The 24,400-nt window shown below is 42.6% G+C and overlaps 1 protein-coding gene across 1 annotated transcript in view; it reads left to right on the top strand.

Moving 5' to 3' along the window:
* The window catches only part of EVA1A (eva-1 homolog A, regulator of programmed cell death), a 77,014-nt gene continuing 52,614 nt past the window's right edge, over positions 1-24,400 (top strand). Inside the window, exons 1-2 of the mRNA XM_043917191.1 lie at positions 1-20; positions 2,746-3,143. Of these exons, the coding sequence (XP_043773126.1) occupies positions 1-20; positions 2,746-3,143 (418 nt within the window). The remainder of the gene's footprint in view (positions 21-2,745; positions 3,144-24,400) is intronic.

Here is a 24,400-nt window from a genome sequence, read left to right as displayed (position 1 = left end):
ATGGCACCTTTCAAGCCAAGGTGTGAAATCTAGAGTTAGTCACGTGTGTATTTTACAGATAAGAAACTGAGGCCTGAGAGGCCAGAGGCCCCAAGTTTGGAACAGTACTTCAGAGGCCATCTGAGGCTAGAATCTGATTCCCTGATTAGTTTAGGAAACAAAGGCCCTTTCCAGCAGACTGGTTGCCTCTGTACAAGGGTGAGATAATTGGTCTTTACATTGTCATTTACACAAAGGTGTTCTTTTTTTTCTGAAGAGGTGACCTTCAAGGTTAAGTGAAATAGCATTTGAATAAGTCTAAAACAGTGGTTTTTAACTCTGACTGTATTAGATCCTCTGAAAAGCATTTTTAAAACACTGATTTTGGAGCCCCACCCCAGACCAACGAAATAAGCATTTGTGGGAGCAGGGGTCTGGGGGCCTCATGTTGTTTTTTAAAGCTCTCCAGGTGTTTCTAATTAAAAAGCTCCACAGTCTAATTAATACCCAATCATTCTTATACACAGTCAGTGGTCTAGAGATCAGTGCCTCTGAAATTCTAATGCACATTTGCATTATCTGGGATCTTGTTAAAATTTAGATTCTGATTCAGTAGGTCAAATGGGGCTGGAAAGTTCCCATTTGCAACACACTCTCAGTTCAAGTTAATAATGCCAGTCCCCAGATCACACTTGAAATCGCATCCCCAGAAAGTGCTCTGGATTCTGGTCATCCACTAGTCACCAGTTTGTCCAGCCAGAGGCCTGGAAATTGCCTCTTTACTTCACCCACTCATCTGTACCCCATCAGCTCTTGGTTACTAGTGCTTGTCAATGCCAGCCCACTGTTCTCTGTAGCTTGTCAACTTAAATGCACAACATGAAAATTGCAAATTTTATCTGCAGTAAAGTGAGAACTGCAACCAGGAGACAGCATCTCAGATAGCTTTGAGAAACTGCTCCAAAGATGCGGGGCGGGAGGGAGGGGGAGGTCAGTATATATGATTTTTTGTGAACAGAGAATACATGCAATCAAATACATTATTTTTCCAGAAGGTTTCTATTAGTCTCTTGAAGCCTTCTCTAGTCCTGAGGAACAGTGTCACCATGAAGGATTTTAGTGTTCTAGATAGGAGGAGATGTAAGAATTGGGCTCATAAAAATCAGCTCCTGAGAATATCTATTTGAAGACCTGTCCTGTCAGTTTTCCTGGGGCACAGATTGCCTCATTTATGCCCCTCACCCTGAACCCCTTCAGGGGATGTTGAAAGTCAGCAGCAACAAATGATTTAATCCTTGTAGAGGTAAATGGCAAGCACCCATGTATGTGTGTTTGTGTGTGTGTGCTTAGTCAGGCAGTCATGTCCAACTCTTTGTGACCCCCAAAGACTGTAGTCCACCAGGCTCCTCTGTCCATGGGATTATCCAGGCAAAACTACTGGAGTGGGTTGCGATTTCCTTCTCCAGGGGATCTCCCCAACCCAGGAATTGAACCCGCGTCTCTTGAGTCTTCTGCATTGGTAGGTGGATTCTTTTTTTTTTTCCATTTATTTTTATTAGTTGGAGGCTAATTACTTCACAACATTGCAGTGGGTTTTGTCATACATTGACATGAATCAGTGGTAGGTGGATTCTTTAGCCCTAGTGCCACCTGGGAAGCCCAATCACCCATGGCAAGTTCCAATCTGTATTTGACAAGTTCTTAATTCTTTCTTGGTAGACTGGTGACCATTCTCTTCCACATTCATCTACCGTCACTCCCCATCCTGGCTGTGTTCTCTGATAGACCACCTCCTGATGGGGGTTTTCCATTCCTTCTTAGCTCTGTGCATGCCTTTTCTACTCTGTAGAAAGCTCTTCCAGTACTTGACCTATCTTGTAAGAGACCACAGAATCCTTGGGCCTCTATCTGCACTAGATACATATTACAATTGACCAGGAACAACACGTCCTACTGGTTCTTTTCTAAGTTCCTAGAGCCCTGCTCAGCACTCATCAGGCTCTTAAATAAAACAGTCCTTGAATCTAAGAAAGAAAATCCCAAATTTGAATGAGCAAAACCAAACAAAGACATCAAATACTCTCCTCATCAAAATGAACATTCTTTGAGATTACGCATTAGGTTTTAAACACCCCCATTGGGGGGGGGGGGGAAGTAGCTTAATAGGGGCTCAGGTATGTCTCTGGTGGTTCAGTGATTCAGATTCTGGGCTTCCACAGCAGGGGGCACAGGTTGGATATCTGGTCCTGGAACTAAGACCCCAGATAGGGAACTAAGATCAGAAAAAGGAAACAAAACAAAACAAAACAAAACACTCCCCACACAAAAAAGAGCTCAAAGCAAGCGAGAGGACAGGAAGGAGAGGATGGGATGCTGGAAGCAGCTTGGAGGTCCGCTTTTAAATCTGGGCTGGTCCCAGCAAAGGCGCCTCTCATAGCTCAGTTGGTAAAGAATCTACCTGCAATGCAGGAGACCCCGGTTGGATTCCTAGGTCAGAAAGATCCCCTGGGGAAGGGACAGGTTACCCACTCCAGGATTCTGGTCTGGAGAGTTCCACGGACTGTATAGTTCATGGGGTCGCAAAGAGTCGGACACGATTGAGCGACCTTCATTTTTTTTTTTTTTCTTTCCTCCCAACAGGGGAAAAGGGAAGAGCTCTGGGCCAGGGTGGGGACAGCCCACGGTGAACCTTTCAGGGCCCTGGGGACTGTCAGAAGTGCGCGGAGTAGGCAGGAGTTTCGAAGCTTGAACTAACTTGCTGCGGAGGGAGGCGCCGCGAGCCGCAGCCATTCAGGTTTCAGGTCTTTCCAGCGCCCTCAGGGTAGCTGGTTTGGGGAAGGGGAGGGGATGGGAGGGCAGGTCCAGAGCAGAGTGGGTGGAGTGGAGGGGGCAGACTGAAGGAAATGAGACAACCTTTTCCTCCCACCGAATCGAGATCCTCCTGCGTCTGCTGGGGTTACCACCGCCGCCCGTGAGCGCCCAGGCCGGGACCGCGTGCCCACAGGTCTCCACTGGGGTTTCTTTCCGAATCGCCAGTGCCAGCCCCAACCTTGGCCACAGCTTTGCTGCGTCCTCCTCTCAGGGATCGGCTCCCGGTCCCCCGGCTCCGCCCCCAGCACCAGGAGCCAGGACCCCGGAAGTGCGTGCTGGCGGCTCCGGCGAAGGTAAGCGTTGCGGTTGAGCGCGCTCAGGGGTTAGGGGCGCCTGGCATCCCCAGCGGGTCGTGGCCTGCCCTGAACACCCCTGCTTCGGAAACACGTAGAGCACTTCTGACCCGAGGAGGCTGCTTTGTTCCTGACCCCCTGCCCAGGTGTTGTATCCTGGGTACCCACAAGGAACTTTGCTCACTGGCGCTTTTCTCTTTCTTCTTCTCACTTTCCTGTTGCTTCCTACCCCGCATCCCTGCTTCTTTTTCTGGATCCAAGAAATCTCTGCTCCTTGCCTATGCAGCCTGGCTTCGGAGAGCGAGTCCTTCCCTAATCTCTGCGCCTCTCTCCTTCTCTGCCTCCGGGACCAGGGGCTAAGTTCCCAGCCGGCGACTGTGACTGGCTTTGACCTCGGACCTGCGAGGTCCGAAATTTCCTTGGCTCTAGTTGATTTCGTTTTGTTGTTCAGTGGCTCAGTCGTGTCCGACTCTTTGCTACCCCGCGGACTGCAGCACACCAGGCTTCCCTGTCCCTGACCTTCACCATCCCCCAGAGCTTGCTCAAACTCGTCCACTGAGTCAGTGATGCCATCCAACCATCTCGTCCTCTGTTGTCCCCTTCTCCTCCTGCCTTCAATGTTTCCCAGCATCAGGGTCTTTTCCAGTGAGTTGGCTCTTCCCATTAGGTGGCCAAAGTATTGGAGCTTCAGCCTCAGTTCTTCCAATGAATATTCTGGGTTGATTTCCTTTAGGATTGATTGGTTTGATCTTGCAGTCCAAAAGACTCTCAAGAGTCCTCTCCGATACCACAGTTCAAAAGCATCATTTCTTCCATGCTCAGCCTTCTTTATGGTCCAACTCTCACATTTTACATGACTACTTAAAAAAACAGCTTTGTTTTATGAATGTTTTAAGCCAGCTTTTTCACTCTCCTCTGTCACCCTCATCAAGAGACTCTTTAGTTCCTCTTCGCTTTCTGCCATATGGGTGGTGTCATCTGCATATCTGACATTTACCAGACTCCTTTCCAGGAACTCAGCCTGCTACATGCTTTTGGTGGCCCCCGAAATAAAAATGGATGGGGGGGTGAAAAGGTAGTTGGTGGTCCCTAAATCCTTAGGGGGATGCTTTGCTCGTGGAGAGGAGTGTAGTCAGCTTCTTGCAGTTCTGACTGGGTTTCCCAAGGATTAGGATGTGGGGGAGGGGATGAGCGCTGAATGTGGGATTCGAGGGTGGAGGGTGGAGGTAAGGAGGCTGATTTGGAAGGAGAGGGGAGGAAACCATTTTGTGTAAACTTGCCATTTTGCTCTTATTAACTACCTGAGTTCTCACATCAAGCCTCTGAGTAGGGACTCCTATCCCTATTTTACAAAGGGGCAAAGTGAGATGCACAGAGGGTGAGTAATGCTGCCAAGGCTATGCAGATGGGAAGGGATCCAGCCAGGATTTGGGAATCAGCTGGTTTGTACCAAGCATACCCACATCCTGCCCTACAAAGAGTTCCTCTATCCAGTTTGAGCAGAATACCAACACCTATCCCTGGGTCAAACTACATGGGACCAGGCTTTTTACTTTTTGAGCAAATACATCTTGATTCTATTCAAATCCAAATGATTTATTTAGTACCTACTATCCTCACAATTCAGTGGAAAGCACTGAAATTTCAGCTTGAAACCTCACTCTTGTATCTTCTGCCCGTCATCCAATCTGTCATCAAATATGTAATTCTTCCTCAGAAGCATGTCTTGAGTCTCTCTCCCCAAAAGACTGTTAGGCTTGTTGGCTAACCTAAACCCTAGAGTGGGACCACTAGCGTTTAAATCCTGCATGAGGTCTTACTGTAGTTTTCTGTGTCTGGAAAATAGGGATGGGAGAATTTGAAGCAGAAGCTGTCAACTAGGGTTTCGGTTTTGCCTCCCAAATGGTATCTGGCAATTTCTGGAAACATTTTTGGCTCTTAACATGCAAGTATTAGTGTCCTCCCACCCCCAGGTGACAGAAGAGATGAGAATCTGCACGTGTTGTATGAGCACCGAGGTAGATCCTGTGCATATTAAAATTTGAGAATCACTGTCTCACAGAATAAAGTCTAACCTCAGATATTGGCCTACATGCCTGTTCACACTGGTCTCAATTTACCTTCCCAAATTCATCTCATGACACTTCCTGTATGCACTTTCTATTCCACCCAACTTCCTATTCTTTTGGTATTCTAGGTCTTGACTTTTTGGAATGCCCATCTTTCTCCATGGCTGGCAAATTCCTCATTATTCTTTGAGACCAGATCTCAAGTCCCATGCTGGGTGAAGGATAGTTCAGCCCCTACAGGTGGTTTGGTTTTATCCCTCCCTGCTACCCTGTCCCCAGTCCTCCTCTCCCATTTTTCCTTTTAATGTAGCTCTCCGGTAGTGTTCACTGTGCTTTATAGGGATCTCTTGTTCATCTCCTGACTGGTCTCTACCTGGAACCTAGCTCAGTGCTGTCCTCATGCTGATGGTTAAACTTGCAAGCTTTGGAATCAGGCTGCCTGCATTCAAATTCTGGTTCTGCCACTTTGTGACCTTGAGACATTGACTCAATCTCTCAACACCTTGTTAACAAAATAAGAAGAAATAGTCTGCCTTCTCTGCGGACGAGTGTTATTAACTAGTAGGATAATAATTGTTCATATTAGCACTGAGTGCCAGGACAGGGTTCAATTTTAGCATTTTATATTTTTACTAATTTAATTTTTATGAGGACCCTATTAAGTTAGTACTAGTGTTACCTTATTTTCCAGGCAAAGAAATGGTATCCCGGGAAGCTAAGCAGTTTGCCCAAAGTCACACAGCTAATGTAGGCCAGGATTCACCAGACATCTGGACTGTAAAACACATTCTGGTACAGGGCTTAAACCACATATAGTAAGTGCTATATAAACATGAGCTGGATTTGTTGTGTACATTGATAAGAGCCAAAGTCTATTGGGTTTTTCAACTACACCGCCTTGTGATCTAAGACTGTGCCTTTCTTTTTACAATTCCTGTTCCTTTCCTCTCCATCTTGCCCCTAACCCAGTCACAGAGGGACAAGACATTGGGGTCAGTCTCCTGTCACAGTTCTAGGTCAGCACCAATGAACTTGATGCTGAATGGAGCCTTTTGTGAGCCAGGTCAGGGTCAGAACAGCATTCACTCTTTGAGGACGGGCCCATGGAATCAGCACACTTGCTGGAGGTGGGAGGTGCTGAGGAGGAGTTAGGAGCTACCTGACTCCAGCTCTGTCCTTTCTAAGCATTTTGTGTTTTGCAGTGTGTTCCTAGCACATCAGTACTGTGTTAAATCAATCAGTGAATGTGGGATGAATGGGTGAATGGCACTAGGTGGATCTCCTGCCTATACTTGATGATGCAGAGTATGCTTTTTCTCCAAGTGTTATATAGTAAAGGTAAAACTTGTTAAGAGAATTTAATGACTTGCACGGAGTTTTTGAGAACCAGATTTGGAACCTGTCACTGACCACTTATATGAGTTATGTGTGACACTGGATTCTAGGTTACAGCTGATCACTTTATTAACTCAAGATCCTTTTCCCTGAATATAGCCCTGCCTTTGAAAGCTGAAAGCTGAACCCCTTCCTTGCTGGTCCATTGGCCACTTGCTCTATAGGCCAGACTGCCTTACACAAATACCTGCACATTTGTGTTTTCTGGCTTCTTTCACAGCTGACTCAGACAGTTGTGATCCCCCTGAGTTTGCTTGTTTTGGCAGGTTGTCCCTCAGACTTTAGTGGAATGAGGTTACCTGGTATGTGCAAGGCTTTGAGGTTTTGTTAGGAGGTCACAGAAATACTCTAGTAAGGCTGCTTTTGAGGATGGAGCAGGGTGAGAACTTTCCTGTCCATCGACATGTTACAGACCACTCAGATTCCCTGTAGCACTTCAGACCAGACTCTTACTGCCTCTGGTGGTAATGCCTCTGGCATTATCCCCTTTCCTGGGTCACCAGACGACTGATCTGAGAAACACGTTTCCCTCAAGTGCTAATGACTGGAGTGAAAGGCCAACTCAAGATTTTGGGAGCATCACTTGTATTTTCACTGAGGCATTTATCTAGAAGATAAACTAGCCCAGGAGGGGAATGTCAGGCCCGGCACTATGTTTTCAGGCCTCTGATGTCACAGCTTGGCTGCCATCTTAGGTAGTACCTCTTAACCTCTTCTACCTCTCAAGTAGGAGCTTGCTGGGTTTGTGGGGACTGGTAATCATAAATGTGACAGATAGAAAGCTGTATGTAACTGGTATATAGCTAAAGAAGGACCTGACAGATGGATAGGTGCATGGTGACTGGAGGACAAGAGATGGGTCTGGGAGATGGCTCTGACTTTCCAGCAGACCAGGAATCTGTTTCTACATTTTGGGAGACAGTGGAGTGGGCTCAGGTATGCTGAGCTCTTTGAATGGTGGCTCTCCCTTCTGTTTCCTCCTGTGGCCATGGAACCAGAGCCCAGGGGGAGGGACAGTGTGTCCGGTAAGCAAAGAAACCAGAGTCACGAGGTTGTGCTCAGTGGTTGTAGGTTTGTTTGTCTGTTTTCCTTCAAAGCCCTGGTTAATAAACTGTGTGGATGCCTCCTCCTGAGTCTGGACTTTTGAACATTACCTTTAGAGAAGCCAAAAGTCTGTCTGAATTGATGAGTAATTGCTAAGTTTCTCTGGACTTAGGGAGGAAGAAAGCAAGAGAGAGAGAGACAAGAGAGAGAGCTAGGGCACACTTGATCTATCAGGTCTGATTTTGTAAAATCCAGCATGTGACCTAGCAGATCACTGTCATGGCTGATACATTTGCTGGGAATCATGTTCACAGTTGCAGTCCTTTTCTTTGATCCAAAAGCCTTTTGTCAAAACACACTTCAGGTGCTAGGTACATATGTTTGTTGATTGGACAACTGATATAAGTGCTTCTATAGGTCATTCCCAGATTTCACTAGTTTATTTACCACTTAGTGACAACCCCTTCCCCCTTCCCGCATGCAAGAGATACTTATTGAGTGATAAACAGTGAATGAATGCACTAGCTTGAAAGTCACATCTTGAACCTCAATATGTTCATGCCCTAAATGGGGAGATAGACAGCAAAACCAGCACAGCACAGTGGAGCAGTTCTGTGACAGAAAATACAGATGCGGAGGAATACTCAGTCTAGCCAGGGGTCAAGGAATGGAGGCAGAGGGAGAGGAGGTCTCTTTGTGGAACATTCCTCCTCCATGGAAAGTGGTCCCATAGGTGGTTCCTAGTGGTCAGCTGCAATAAGAGCACCTGGGAGTAGGTGGCAGAACCCATGTTAAAGGTTTTATATGCCTTTATTGTGTTGATTCTTGTAACCATCCTCTGAGGTCAACATTAGAGGGGGAATCAGAATCCCATCCTTAGCTAAAAGGCAGATCTGGTATTGGATCCAGGCCCCTGGACTCTGAGCCCTTCACCATTGCTCCAGACAGTGTCAGGGTGGTCATATTATCATCAAAGCCAATTAGAAAATCTAATTTTCAAAAAAGAAAGTACAGGTGTGTGGGTTTTTGTGGTCTGGGTGGGAGTGGCCCTTTCCTCTATGTTTTTCCCCCTTTCCCTCTCCCTTGCCTGATGTCTGAGGCCTGGACTTGTGAGAACTTAGAAGCTTAGACGCTGAGAAGCTTAGATGTCTAAGACGTCTTAGATGCTTAGAAACTTAGAAGTTAGACGCTGTCTGCTCTGGGGATCAGCACCTCTTTTTTGTTTTTTTTATTAGTTGGAGGCTAATTACTTCACAACATTTCAGTGGGTTTTGTCATACATTGATATGAATCAGCCATAGATTTACACGTATTCACCATCCCGATCCCCCCTCCCACCTCCCTCTCCACCCGATTCCTCTGGGTCTTCCCAGTGCACCAGGCCCGAGCACTTGTCTCATGCATCCCACCTGGGCTGGTGATCTGTTTCACCATAGATAGTATACATACTGTTCTTTTGAAATATCCCACCCTCACATTCTCCCACAGAGTTCAAAAGTCTGTTCTGTATTTCTGTGTCTCTTTTTCTGTTTTGCATATAAGGTTATCGTTACCATCTTTCTAAATTCCATATATATGTGTTAGTATGCTGTAATGTTCTTTATCTTTCTGGCTTACTTCACTCTGTATAAGGGGCTCCAGTTTCATCCATCTCATTAGGACTGATTCGAATGAATTCTTTTTAACGGCTGAGTAATATTCCATGGTGTATATGTACCACAGCTTCCTTATCCATTCATCTGCTGATGGGCATCTAGGTTGCTTCCATGTCCTGGCTATTATAAACAGTGCTGCGATGAACATTGGGGTGCATGTGTCTCTTTCAGATCTGGTTTCCTCAGTGTGTATGCCCAGAAGTGGGATTGCTGGGTCATATGGCAGTTCTATTTCCAGTTTTTTAAGAAATCTCCACACTGTTTTCCATAGCAGCTGTACTAGTTTGCATTCCCACCAACAGTGTAAGAGGGTTCCCTTTTCTCCACACCCTCTCCAGCATTTATTGCTTGTAGACTTTTGGATAGCAGCCATCCTGACTGGCGTGTAATGGTACCTCATTGTGGTTTTGATTTGCATTTCTCTGATAATGAGTGATGTTGAGCATCTTTTCATGTGTTTGTTAGCCATCTGTATGTCTTCTTTGGAGAAATGTCTGTTTAGTTCTTTGGCCCATTTTTTGATTGGGTCATTTGTTTTTCTGGAATTGAGCTGCAGGAGTTGCTTGTATATTTTTGAGATTAATCCTTTGTCTGTTGCTTCATTTGCTATTATTTTCTCCCAATCTGAGGGCTGTCTTTTCACCTTACTTATAGTTTCCTTTGTAGTGCAAAAGCTTTTAAGTTTCATTAGGTCCCATTTGTTTATTTTTGCTTTTATTTCCAATATTCTGGGAGGTGGGTCATAGAGGATCTTGCTGTGATTTATGTCGGAGAGTGTTTTGCCTATGTTCTCCTCTAGGAGTTTTATAGTTTCTGGTCTTACATTTAGATCTTGAATCCATTTTGAGTTTATTTTTGTGTATGGTGTTAGAAAGTGTTCTAGTTTCATTCTTTTACAAGTGGTTGACCAGTTTTCCCAGCACCACTTGTTAAAGAGGTTGTCTTTTTTCCATTGTATATCCTTGCCTCCTTTGTCAAAGATAAGGTGTCCATAGGTTCGTGGATTTATCTCTGGGCTTTCTATTCTGTTCCATTGATCTATATTTCTGTCTTTGCAGCACCTCTTTTTTCTACCTCTTACTTCCTCTTTCATCACCTAGGCATCTTGCACTTTTTTCTCCAAGGTGAGAGGAGGTGGAAATGCTGCTCAGTAGACAAGTAACCATAGAGTTTTGAATAAAAAAAAGCTTTCTTAAAAAAAAAAAAACAACAACAACCCTGCTGTAGTTTAAGCCTTTCCCCTTCGCCCTGTGCCCTCCTGCCTGTGTCACTCAGATGGTTAGTAGTAGGAGGAAACTGACTTCAGGGGGCCTTGTTTCTACACAGGGACCCTTGATCAAAAGGGCTGCCAAAACTTGCCTTATCCTAAGGACCTACACAAATCACAAATATGGCTGGCTTGTCTTTTTGCTTGCTCATATTGGCAAGACAGGCCACAGCAGCCCATGATAAGGGGCTGGAAGGGCCTCTTATTGGAAGACACATGCATGATTTTCCTTAAGTGCCTATCCTGTGTTCCACTAGGCTGAGCAACCTTTGACGTTAGTTTCCTTCCCTGCTGGAGTACATTTTGAGGACCTCATGAAAATACAGAAAACAATGACTTGGATGTATTAGAGTCTTGAAAAGACACTCATAAAAGTGAAGAGTGAGCCTGTAGATAGCCTTGTTTGCTCACAGAGATAGCTTGGTGGCCTTGGTTAGTCTGCTTAGCTCAAACCGTCAGTGTTTGGGCTTCCCAGGTGGCTCAGTGGTAAAGAACCTGCCTGCCAATGCAGGAAACACCACAGACTCAAGTTCAGTCCCGTGGGTTGGGAAGATTCCCTGGAGAAGGAAATGGCAACCCACTCCAGTATTCTTGCCTGAAGAATCCCATGGACAGAGGAGTCTGACGGGCTACAGTCCACGGGGTCACAAGAGTTGGACCCAACTGAGCACACATGCTGCACGTCAGTGTTTACTGACACCTCATGTCCCAGACATAGTTCTAGGCCCTGGGGTTGTAGAGATGAACAAGATGTTCTTCCTGCCCGTCAGGCTTCTTTGCCCATGGAGTTTTCCAGGCAAGAATACTGGAGTGGAGTGCCATTTCTTACTCCAGGGGATCTTCTCAACCCAGAAATTGAAACTGTGTCTCTTGCATCTCCTGCATCGGCAGCTGGATTCTTTACCACTAGCACCATGTGGGAAGCCCCAATGTAGCTCCAATTATTACATGACTATTCTGTATTGTAGTAGCATTACTATATTACTGTCTTGTAGTATTACTATGCTGTCCATCTCTCTCATTAAAGTAAATTCTCTGAAAGCAAGACATGTGTGCTTGTGCATGCTGAATTGCTAAGTCATGTCTGACTCTTTATGTCCCTATGGAATGCAGCCTGCCAGGCTCCTCTGTCCATGGGATTTCCCAGGCAAGAATACTGGAGTGGGTTGCCATTTCCTTCTTCAGGGGATCTTCCCAACCCAGGGATCAGACCTGCATCTTCTGCATTGGCAGGCAAATTCTTTACCACTGCACCACTGGGGAAGTTATTTCTCTACTGATCTCCAGTAGCATATTTGGCACCTACCGAGCTGGGGAGTTCCTCTTTCAGTGTCCTATCTTTTTGCTTTTTCATACTGTTCATGGGTTTCTCAAGGCAAGAATACTGAGGTGGTTTGCCATTCCCTTCTCCAATGGGCCACATTTTGTCAGAACTCTCCACCAAGACCCGTCCATCTTGGGTGGCCCTACATGGCATGGCTTAGTTTCATTGGGTTAGACAAGGCTGTGGTCCATGTGATTAGATTGGTTAGTTTTCTGTGATTGTGTCTCCATTGCTTGTCTGTAAATAGGTTCTTCAGTGCTATTTTTCTAGATTCTGTGTATGTGTGTATTCACAATCAATAGCCAGACAAAAAATAAAAAATAATTACAATTGCAGGCTGCAATGGAAATATGATTAACTTAACAATATTAAATAATTACATACAATTTGAGGGGTCAAGCAGAATAATGTGGGAAGTGGACATACATACATGCACATGTTTTCATCTGCCCAGCCAGTCTTTGTCTTTGATTGGTGCATTTAATCCATTTACATTTAAGATAGTTATCAATATGTGATCCTATTAGCGTTTTCTTAATTGTTTTGGGTTTATTTTCTGTAGGTCCTTTCCTTCTCTTGTGTTTCCTGCCTAGAGAAGTTTCTTCAACATTTGTTGTAAAGCTGGTTTGGTGGTGCTGAATTTGCTTAACTTTTGCTTGTCTGAAAAGCTTTTGATTTGTCCATCAAATTTGAATGAGAGTCTTGGATAGAGTATTCTTGGTTGTAGGTTACCTTTCATTACTTTAAATATATCATGCCAGTCCCTTCTGGTTTGTGGAATTTCTGTTGAGAAATCAGCTGATAATCTGATGGGAGTTCCCTTGTATGTCATTTGTCATTTTTCCCTTGTTGCTTTCAATATTTTATGTCTTTAATTTTTGTCCGTTTGATTAATATGAGTCTCAGTGTGTTCCTCCTATGGTTTATTCTGCCTGGGACTCTGTGCTTCCTGGACTTTGTTGACTATTTCTTTTCCCATGGTAGGGAATTTTTCAGCTATTATATCTTCAAATGTTTTCACAGGTCCTTTCTTTTTCTCTTCTCCTTCTGAGGCCCCTATAGTGCGAATGTTGGTGCACTTAATTTTGTCCCAGAGGTCTCTTAGGCTGTTTTAATTTCTTTTCATTCTTTTTTTCTATATTCTGTTCTGTGGCAGTGATTTGCACGATTCTGTCCTCCAGGTCACTTATCTGTTCATTTTCATTAGGTATTCTACTATTGGTTCCTTGTAGTGTATTGTTCATCTCTGTTTGATTGTTCTTTCCTTTTTCTAGGTGTTTGGTAAACATTTCTTGCATCTTCTCAATCTTTGCCTCCATTCTTTTTTCCAAGATCTTGTATCAATATCGCTATCATTATTCTGAATTCTTTTTCTGGAATGTTGCCTGTTTCTAATTCATTTAGTTGCTTTTCTGGGGTTTTATCTTGTCCCTTTATCTGGGACATAACTTTCTCCTTTTTCATTGTGATTAACTTTCTGTAATATGGTTTTTATTTTAGCTGCTATGAGACTGTTTCTTTTTGCTTCTTCTGTCTGCTGTCTGGTGGAGGAGGCTAAGAGGCTTGCGTAAGCTTCCTGATAGGAGGAACTGGCGATGGGAACTTACTCTGGTGGGCAGGGCCTTGCTCAGTAAAGTTTTAGTCCAATTATCTGCGATGGGTAGGGTGTACTTCCTTCCTGGTAGTTTTTTGGCCTGAGGCAACCTAGCCCTGGGGTCTATGGTAGGGTTAATGGTGACCTCCAAAAGGGTTTATGTCAAAGGGGACCTTCAAGGCTTGCTGTTGCCATGCCCCTATCCTGGTGGTGAGCCCCTGCCAACCCACACCTTCACAAGAGGCCCTCCAACACTAGCTTTGGTTCAGCAGCCTGTGGGGGTCACTGCTCTTTTCCTCTGGGTCTTGGTGTGTGCAAGATTTTGTTTGTACCCTCCAAGACTGGAGTCTCTGTTTCCCTTAGTCCTGTGAAAAGTAAAAGTGAAAGTCGCTCAGTTGTGTCCAACTCTTTGCAACCCCATGGGCTATACAGTCCATGGAATTCTCCAAGCCAGAATACTGGAGTGGGTAGCCTTTCCCTTCTCCAGGGGATCTTCCTGAGCCAGGAATTGAACCAGGGTCTCCTGCACTGCAGGCAGATTCTTTACCAACTGAGCCATCAGGGAAGCCCCAGTCTTGTGGAGTCCTGTAATCAAGTCCCGCTAGTCTTCGAGCTCAGGTTTCCTCGGGATTCCTAGTCCCTTTGTTGGATCCCTAGGCTGGGGAGCCTAACATGGGGTTTAGAACCTTCGCAACAGTGGGAAAATTTCTTTGGTATTATTGTTCTCCAGTTTGTGGGTCACCCACCCGGCAGGTTTTGGATTTGATTTTATCATGATTGTGCCCCTCCTACTGTCATGCTACAACTTCTTCTTTCTCTTTGGATGTGGGGTACATTTTTTTGGTGGGTTCCAGCCTCCTCCTATTGATGGTTGTTCAACAGCTAGTTGCAGTTTTGTTGTTCTCATAGCAGGAGATGAGTGCACATCCTTCTATTCCACCAGCTTGAACAGGAAGGCTTAATTTCTAACTTTTTTGAAATTAAAAAAATTTTTTCTTGATGAATCTGGCTAATGGTTTGTCAGTTTTGTTTATCTTCTCAAAGAACCAGCTTTTAGTTTTATTGATCTTTCTTATTGTCCTTTCTCTCTTTTTTTTTCCCATTTATTTCTGCTCTGATTTTATGAGTATTTCCTTGTACTAACCCTGGAGTTTTTTGTTTCATTTTTTTCTGGTTGCTACAGATGTAAGGTTAGATTGATTATTAGATGGTTTCCTTGTTTCTTATTTTTTCCCTTTTTAAAAAAGTTCATTTTTAATTGGAAGAAAACTGCTTTACAATATTTTGTTGGTTTCTCCCATGCATCAACATGAATCAGCCATAAGTGTACATGTATCCCCTCCCTTTTGAACCTTGCTCCCACCTCACTCCGTCTCTCAGCATTGTCATAGAGCACCAAGTTTGGGTTCTCTGAATCATGCAGGAAATTTCCAGAACAAAGTTAGTGGAGGTGATGGAATTCCAGCTGAGCTATTTCAAATTCTAAAAGATGATGCCATGAAAGTACTGCACTCAATATGCCAGCGAATTTGGAAACTCAGCAATGGCCACAATACTGGAAAAGGTCAGTTTTCATTCCAATACCAAAGAAAGGCAGTGCCAAAGAATGTTGTAATAAACTGTCTTACAATTGCTCTCATTTCACATGCTAGCAAAATTATGTTCAAAATCCTTCAAGCTAGGCCTCAGCAGTGCCTGAATCGAGATCTCCAAATGCACAAGCTGTATTTAGAAAAGTAGAGGAACCAGAGATCAAATTGCTAACATCTGCTGGATTATAGAAAAAGCAAGGGAATTCCAAAAAAGTATACTTCTGCTTCATTTGACTCCAAGAATGCTTTTGACTGTGTGGATCACAACAAACTGTGGAAAATTCTTAAAGAGATGGGAATGCCAGACCACCTTAGCTGTTTCCTGAGAACCCTGTATGCAGGTCAAGAAGCAACAGTTAGAACTGGACATGTAACAGTGGATTGGTTCTAAATTGGGAAAGGAGTATGTCAAGGCTGTAGATTGTCACCCTGCTTATTTAACTTATATGCAGAGTACACCATGCAAAATGCTGGTCTGAATAAATCACAAGCTATCATCAAGATTGCCAGGAGAAATACCAACAGCCTCAGATATGAAGATGATACCACTCTAATGTCAGAAAGCCAAGGGGAACTAAAGAGCCTCTTGATGAAGGTGAAAGAGGAGAGTGAAAAAGGTGATTTAAAACTCAACATTCAAAAAACCAAGATCATGACGTATGGCTCCATCACTTCATGGCAAATAGATGGGAAACAAATGGAAACAGTGACCTATTTTATTTTCTTGGGCTCCAAAATCACTGTAAATGGTGACTGCAGCCATGAAATTAAAAGATGCTTGCTTCTTTGAAGAAAAGCTATGACAGACATAGACAACATATTAAAAAGCAGAGACATCACAGTCAACAGAGGTCCATATAGTCAAAGCTATGGTTTTTCCCATAGTCATGTACAGATGTGAGAGTTGGACTGTAAAGTAGGCTAAGTATCTAAGAATCGAAGCTTTTGAACTGTGGTGCTAGAGAGGACTCTTGAGAGTCCCTTGGACAGCAAGGAGATCAAACCAGATCAAACCAATGGAAATCAACCCTGAATATTCATTGGAAGGGATGATGCTGAATAGGGATGATGCATGATGCTTGACCACCCATGATGCAAAGAGCTGCCTCATTGCAGGGTACCCTGATATTGGGAAAGATTAAGGGCAGAAGGAGAAGGGTGGGACAGAGAATGAGCTGGTTGGATGGCATCACTGACTAGATGGACATGAGTTTGAGCAAGGTCTGGGAGTTGGTGATGGACAGGGAAGCCTGGTGTGCTGCAGTTCATAGGGTTGCAGAGAGTAGCATATGGCTTAATGACTGAACAATAATAATCTATTTTACATATGTTAATGTTTATGCTTCAATGCTACTCTTGATTTGTTCCACCCCCTCTGTTCCCTACTGTGCCCGCAAGTCTGTTCTTTATGTCTGCGTCTCTATTGCTGCCCTACGAATAAGTTCATCAGTACCATCTCTCTGGATTACATATATATGCATTAATGTACAATATTTATTTTTCTCTTTCTGACTTAACTCTATATAATAGGCTGTACGTTCATCCACCTGATTAGAACTGACTGAAATGCATTCCTTTTTATTGCCGAGTAATCCATTGTCTATATATACCATTCATCATATGTACCATCCATTCATCTTAATGAATGTCCATTCATATCCATGGACATCTAGGTTGCTTCCATGTCTTTACTATCGTAAATAGTGCTGCAATGAACATTGGGGTATGTATGTCTCTTTCATTATGGTTTCCTCATGGTATTAACCCCAGTAGTGGGATTGTTGGATCATATGGTAGTTTTGTTCCTAGTTTTTAAAGGAATCTATGTATTATTCTCCATAACTGCTGTATCAATTTACATTCCCACCAACAGTGCAAGAGAATTCCATTTTATCCACACCCTTTCAAGTGTCTATTGTTTGTAGATTTTTTGATGATGGCCATTCTGACTGATGTGAAATGATACCTTACTGTTTTTTTGATTTGCAATTCTCTGATCATGTGTGATGTTGAGCATCTTTTCATGTGTTTATTAGCCATCTGTATGTCTTCTTTGGTGGAATGTCTGTATCGGTCTTCTGCTCACTTTTTGATTGAGTTGTTTGTTTTCCTGGTATTGAGCAGCATCAGCTTCTTGTATTTTGGGGGAATTAATCCTTTGTCATTTTTTCCTTTGCTATTATTTTCTCCCAATCTGAGGGTTGTTTTTTCACTTTGTTTACAGTTTTCTTTTGCTGTGCAAAAGCTTTTAAACTTAATTAGGTCCCACGTGTTTATTTTTATTTCTATTCTTGAAGGTGAGTCATGGAGGATCTTGCTGTGATTTATTCAAGGAGTGTGCTGCTTATGTTTTCCTCTAAGAGCTTTATTGTTTCTGGCCTTATATGCAAGTCTTTAATCTATCTTGAATTAATTTTTGTGTATGGTGTTAGGAGGTGTTCTAATTTCATTCTTTTACATGTCCAGTTTTCCCAACACCACTTACTGAAGAGGCTTTATTTTCTCCATTGTATATTTTTGCCTCCTTTGTCAAAGATAAGGTGTGTGGGTTTATATCTGGGCTTTCTATCTTGTTCCTTTTGTCTACATTTCTGTTTTTGTGCCAGTACTGTGCTGTCTTGGTGACTGTAGCTTTGTAGTATAGTCTGAAGTCAGGAAGGTTGATTCCTCCGTCTCCATTTTTCTTTCTCAAGATTACTTTAGCTATTCACAGTCTTTTGGTTTCCATACAAATTGTGAAATTTTTTTGTTCTAGGTCTGTGAAGAATACCATTGGTAGTTTGAGAGGGATTGCATTGAATCTGTAGGTTGCTTTGGGTAGTGTAGTCATTTTCACAATATTGATTCTTCTAATCCAAGAACATAGTATATCTCATCTGTTTGTGTCATCTTTGATTTCTTTCATCAGTGTCTTATAGTTTTCTGCATACAGGTCTTTTGTCCCTTTAGGTAGGTTTATTCCTAAGTATTTCATTCTTTCCATTGCAATGGTGAATGCAATTGTTTGCTTAATTTCTCTTTCTGATTTTTCATTGCTAGTATATAGAAATGCAAAGGATTTCTGTATATTTATGTCCTGCAATTTTATTATATTCATTGATTAGCTCTAATGATTTCTGGTGGCACCTTATGGTTTCTGTGTATAGTCTCATGTCATCTGCAAAAAGTGAGAGTTTTACATCTTCTTTTCTAATCTAGATTCCTTTTATTTCTTTTTCTTCTCTGATTGCTATGGCTAGGGCTTCCAAAACTATGTTGACTAATAGTGGTGAGTATGGGCACCCTTGTCTTGTTCCTGATCTTAGCAGAAATGCTTTTCAGTTTTTCACTGTTGAGAATAATGTTTTCTGTGAATTTGTTGTATATAGCCTTTATTATGTTGAGGTAGATTCATTCTGTACCTACTTTCTGGAGAGGTTTTTTTTTTTTTTTAAATCATAAATGGGTGTTGAATATTGTCAAAAACTTTCTCTGCATCTATTGAATTGACCATATAGTTTTTATCTTCAATTTGTTAATATGATGTGTCACAGTGATTGATTTGTATATATTGAAGAATCTTTGCATCCCTGGAATAAACACCACTTGATCATGGTGTATGATCCTCTTAATGTGTTGTTGGATTCTGTTTGCTGAATTTTGTTGAGGATTTTTTAATGCATCTGTGTTCATCCATGATTTTGGCCTGCAATTTTCTTTTTTTGTGTGATATTTTTGTCTGGTTTTGGTATTAGGGTGTTGGTGGCCTGGTAGAATGAGTTCAGGAGCTTTCCTTCCTCTGCAATTTTCTGTAAACATTTGAGCAGTATAGGTGTTAGCTCTTCTCTAAACTTTTGGTAGAATTCACCTGTAAAGCCATCTGGCCCTTGGCTTTTGTTGTTGAAAGATTTTTTATTGAAGTTTTGATTTCTGTGCTTGTGATTGTTCTATTTATATTTTTTATTTTTTAGCTTTTAGTTCAACTTTGGAAGCTTATGCTTTTTCTAAGAATTTGCCCATTTCTTTGTGGTTGTCCGTTTTATTGGCATATAGTTGCTCACAGTATCTGTTATAATCCATTATATTTCTGTGTTGTCTGTTGTAACTTCTCCTTTTTCATATTTAATTTTATTGATTTGAGTCTTTTCCCTTTTTTTCTTGAGAAGTCTGGCTAATGGTTTGTCAGTTTTGTTTATCTTAGTTTTAGTTTTATTTAGCTTTTAGTTGTATTTGTCTTTGCTATTGTATTCATTTCTTTTTCATTTATTTCTGTTCTGATCTTTTTTATTTCTTCTACTAACTTTTAGAGTTTTTTATTCTTCTTTTTCCAGTTGCCAGGGTTAGGCTGTTTATTTGATGTTTCTCTTGTTTCTTGATGTAGGCTTGTATTGCTGTAACGTTCCATCCTAGCGCTGGTTTTACTGCGTCTCTTAGGTTTTGAGTTGCTGTGTTTTCATTGTCATTTATTTCTAGGTATTTTTTAGTTCCTTTTTGATTTCTTCAATGACTTCTTTGCTTTTCAGAAGTGTATTTACCACCTTCCATATGTTTGGTTTTTTTGTTTTTAACATTTATTCCCCTTGTTTTGATATCTAATCCTGTAGCATTGTGGTCAGAAAAAATATTTGATACAATTTCAAGTTTTAAAAATTTATGAAGGCTTGATTTGTGACCAATGATGTGATCTATTCTGATGAATTGTCCATGTGCACTTGACAAAATAGTGAAATCTAGTCTTTTTGGATAAATGTCCTGTAGATATCAATTAGGTACATCTGGTCCAACATGTCATTTAAAGCTTGTGCTTCCTTATTAATTTTCTGTCTGGAAGATCTGTCCATCCGTGTTAGTTGGGTGTTAAAGTCCCCACTATTATTATGCTGCTGTTGATTTCCCCTTTAATAGTTTTTAACATTTGCCCTATGTCTTGAGGCAATCCTTTGTTGTGTGCATATATATTTAAAATTGTTATGTCTTCTTCTCCGATTGATCCCTTGATCATTATGTAGTGTCTTTACTTGTCTCTTGAAATGGTCTTTATTTTACTTTCATTTTTTAATGATGAGTATTACTATTCTTGATTTCTTTTGATTTCCATTTGCATGGAATAATTTTTTCCGGCCCCTCACTTTCAGTCTGTATGTGTTCCTAGGTCTGAAGTGGATCTCTCATAGATAACAGCATTGGGGTCTTGTTTTTTTATCCATTCAGTTCTCTGTGTCTTTTGGTTGGAGCATTTAATCCATTTCCATTTAAGGTGATTACTGATATGTATGATCCTTTTACCATTTACTTTATTGGTGAGTGTGTTTTTGTAGGTCTTTGTTTTTCTCTTGTGTTTCCTGTCTAGAGAAATTCCTTTGGCATTTGTTGTAAAGTTGGCTTATTGGTGCTGAATTCTTTGAATTTTTACTTATCTGTAAAACTTTTGATTTCTCCATCGAATCTGACAAAGCAAAGTCTTTGCTGAGTAGAGTAATTTTGGTTGTAGGTTTTTCCCTTTCATCACTTTAAGTATATCTTGCCACTCTCTTCTGGCCTGCAGAGTTTTTGTTGAAAGATCAACTGATAGCCTCATGGGGATTCCGTTGTATGTTTTTTTTTTTTTTTTTTTAAATCTTCCCTTGTTGCTTTTAATATTATTTCTTTCTGTTTGCTTTTGTTAGTTTGTATAATAAGTGTCTTGACATGTTTCTCCTTGGATTTATCCTGTTTGGGACTCTCTGGGCTTCCTGGACTTGGGTGGCTATTTCCTTCCCCATGTTAGGGAAGTTTTTGACTATAGTCTTCCCAAATATTTTATCATACCCTTTATTTTTCTCTTTTTCTTTAGGGACACCTATACTTTGAATGTTTGTGTGCCTTATGTTTCCCCAGATGTCTCTGAAACTGTTCTCATCTTTTCTTATTCTTGTTTCTTTATTCTGCTGTTTCAGTTACTTCCACCATTCTATCCTCCAGCTTGCTTATTCAGTTCTTTTGCCCCAGTTATTCTGTTATTGGTTCCGTCTAGTGTATTTTTTGTCTCATTGTTCATTGCTGATTGCCTATTCTCTAATTCTTCTAGGGCCTTGTTACACATTTCTTGTATCTTTTCAATCCATGCCTCCATTCTATTAATCTGTGCCTCCATTTTTATTTCCATGATTTTAGATTATCTTTAGTATCATTACTCTGAATTCTTTTTCAGGTAGACTGCTTATTTCCTTTTCATTTGTTTGGTCTTGTAGGTTTTTACCATTTTCCTTCATCTGCTGCGCATTTTTTGTGTCTTTCCATTGTGTTTAATTTGCTGTGCTTGGGATTTCCTTTTTACAGGATTCTAGGTCATAGTTTCTCTCATTTATGGAGTCTGCCCGCCGTGGGTGGGGCTGGACCAGTGCCTCATGATGGTTTCCTGGTTGGGGGGATGGGTGCTTTTGTTCTAAGACAAATGGTAATAGCAATACTCCACAGACAAGAACACCCGAAGAAGCTCACATGCTCACAAAGAGAAGAGACAGAAAAAGAGAACAAAAAAAAGAAAAACAAGAACCAAAAGAGAAGAGAGCAGTGAAGCCAATTAAAAAATCCATAATTAAAACAAATATAAAAACTAGCAAAAATACAAAATCAAAAACATAGGATAAAATCCTATTTATCTACAGAGTACTGTAAAAATAGGAAAAATGAACAAGAAAAAAGATATATATATATATAGCAAGAGAGAGAGGAGGAAGAGGAGGAGGAGGAGTAAGAATATCCTCCTGTGTACTCTGTTGTCCTCATTACACAGTGATCACCAGCCAATCTGCCTCCTCAGGAAGTCCTCCAATATTTCTAGGAAGGTGTCTGAACCTTCTGTGGGCATTCTGGGGTCAGCTCAGACCCAGATCTGTCCTTCTCCAGCTTGTAATTGCGTCCAAAGTCCACAGTTGACCCCAAAGCCATCTCAAACCTATTGTGGGGATTTGACCTGTGTCCGCAGCCATATTAGTACTCTAGTACTTTGGCCATCTGATGCGAAGAGTTGACTCTTAGAAAAGAACCTGATGCTGGGAAAGATTGAAGGCAGGAGAAGAAGGGGACAACAGAGGACGAGATGATTGGATGGCATAACAAACTCAAGGAACATGAGTTTGAGCAAGCTCCAGGAGATGGTGAAAGACAGGGAAGCCTGGCGTGCAGCAGTCCATGGGGTCACAAAAAGTTGGACACAACTGAGTGACTGAACAACAACGTGTTGCACCTGCAGCTGCAGTAATGCATAGCCTTCCTCTTCTCAGGCCACACAGCCCCGAGTGCTCAGCTTTGGTTTTGGCTCTGCCTCTGCTTGTAGGTCTCCCTTTGGTGTCTGTTCCACCCAGGCAGGAGGGGCCAAAAGTTATCAGGTTATTAGGGCTCACTTGCTCAGTCAGGCTAAGGAGACGGAGGGGCATAGCAGATACAGTTGGGGGTGTGTGAGGCGTGCCTGCTACCGCTGAGGCCTGAGGGAAGTTGCTGTAGTCTGAGGTGGTTCATGTGCTCTCCTAAAGGAACTGGCCCTGGATTGTGTGTCCCTCGGCAAAGCCAAGCGGCATAGCCTCCCAGGAAGGTGTGGGTAGTGACCTGTGCCCGTTCACAGCTTGGTGGCAGCTGCTACCTCTGGGGTCGGGACAGCAGTGGTGTTTTGTCCCTTGCCTTTGGCACTCGCTCAGGCTTTGGTGGTGGCCATTTGGCCTGTTTCCACCTTTGGGATTGAAAACAACAGTCCCTTCTAGTCCTGCTTCTGGCACTCATGCCAACTTTGGTGGTGCTGGCCAGCGTATCTAACTCTGGGGTCACAGTCCACAGCTGCATCTTGTCCCACCTACAGCACTAGCGAAGGCAGAGTCTGGTGGTCTGTGAGTGTGTGGAGTTAGAGGGTCCCCACAGCAGTGATCTTTTGTGTCTCTGGCAGGCCCAGGCTTTCCCCTGGACTTCCTCAGCTGTGTCATACTAGCTCCCTCAGAGTATCTTCACAGCAGTCAACCCAAGTCCTTTACCTGGAGTCTGACCCCCAAAGCCTGAACCTTAGCACCCAGCCCCCATTTGCCACAGCAAGTGTGCAAACAGCCCCTCAGCCTACAAGTGCTGGTTGGCAATGATCTCCGTAGTGAATTCTCTCCATTTTGCCTTCCAAGCACCTATTGCTGCATCCAGCTTTGAGGTTCTGAAGCTCCCTGCCCTGTCCCTGCCCGTGAAGGGGTTTCCGACTGTGTGGAAACTTTTCCTCCTTCACAGCTCCCTCCTTGAGATGCAGGTCTCTGTCCTAAATCCTTTTATTTATTTTTTTTCTTTATATCTTTTACCCTACCCCATTCTGTGGAGATAAGTTTGCGTTTTTGGAAGTCTGGGATCTTCTGCCAGCATTCAGGTGTTTTGTAGGAGTTGTTCCACGGATGTATTTTTGGTGGATTTATGGGGAGAAAGGTGATCCTCTAGCCTTACTCCTTAGCCATCTTGAAAGCTACTCCCATTTAGCTTCTTAATAATGGGAAAGACTGACATTTCTTTATGAATGCTCTGTAATCAGGCTTGAAGGACAGTTCCAGCAAATTCTAAGAAGTGCTAATCTAGATCCAAAGACAATCTCCATGTTTTAATACATAGAATTCTTTCATTGCTTGACCAGAGGTAGATGCCACAGAGGGCTGAAAGCTTGATTTAAACAAGAAATTCAGCTTTGCCTTCATTCATGGAACTGACATCCCTGAGGCTGCAGGCTAGAAATAGAATTTGACTGCCAGCTTCGTTAATTTGCCTTGGTTGAAAAGGTGTCTTTGCTCTTCTTGGAAACATCTCAGTGAAATGCACACACCTCCACAGAAAGCCTTTGTGGATGGGGCTGTCTCTCAAAGAGACGCTGTCCAAAATCAAAAAAGCCACACAGGAAATGGCCTTGGGATATTTTTTTTTCCCCTACACTAAGCAGCAACCAAGCTGAATTATTTGCCTGATCTTGAGCTTCAGGTCTTAGGAAGAATGAACAATACAGCTTTCAAGAGTCACAGTCTGAGCTTAAAAATTTCTTCTGTTGGAGTCAAGGAAGGATCATTCCAGCCTGGCAGTCTCCCCCAGCCCTTCCCACCCAGGCCTCTCATCTGTATGTGGGCATGGTGTGTGGTGCCTTTAGCTGGATGTGGGAGTGATGCATGGATAGGACACCCTCCTTAGGGACAGAGAGAAGAAGTTGCAGTAGTCTTGCCCACCTTTTCTTAGTAGAAAAGGAGTAGAGAATGTCTTTTTCTAGGAAGTCATGGTTGGGATACTGTATGGTTCATTGAAAATGTAGACTCAGTGACATAAAGCTATAACTTTATTTCAGTTTCATGAGGTCT

This window comes from Cervus elaphus, chromosome 11 (genome assembly GCF_910594005.1).
Source record: "Cervus elaphus chromosome 11, mCerEla1.1, whole genome shotgun sequence".
NCBI classification, from domain to species: domain Eukaryota; kingdom Metazoa; phylum Chordata; class Mammalia; order Artiodactyla; family Cervidae; genus Cervus; species Cervus elaphus.
This window is presented reverse-complemented; position numbering and strand designations above follow the sequence as displayed.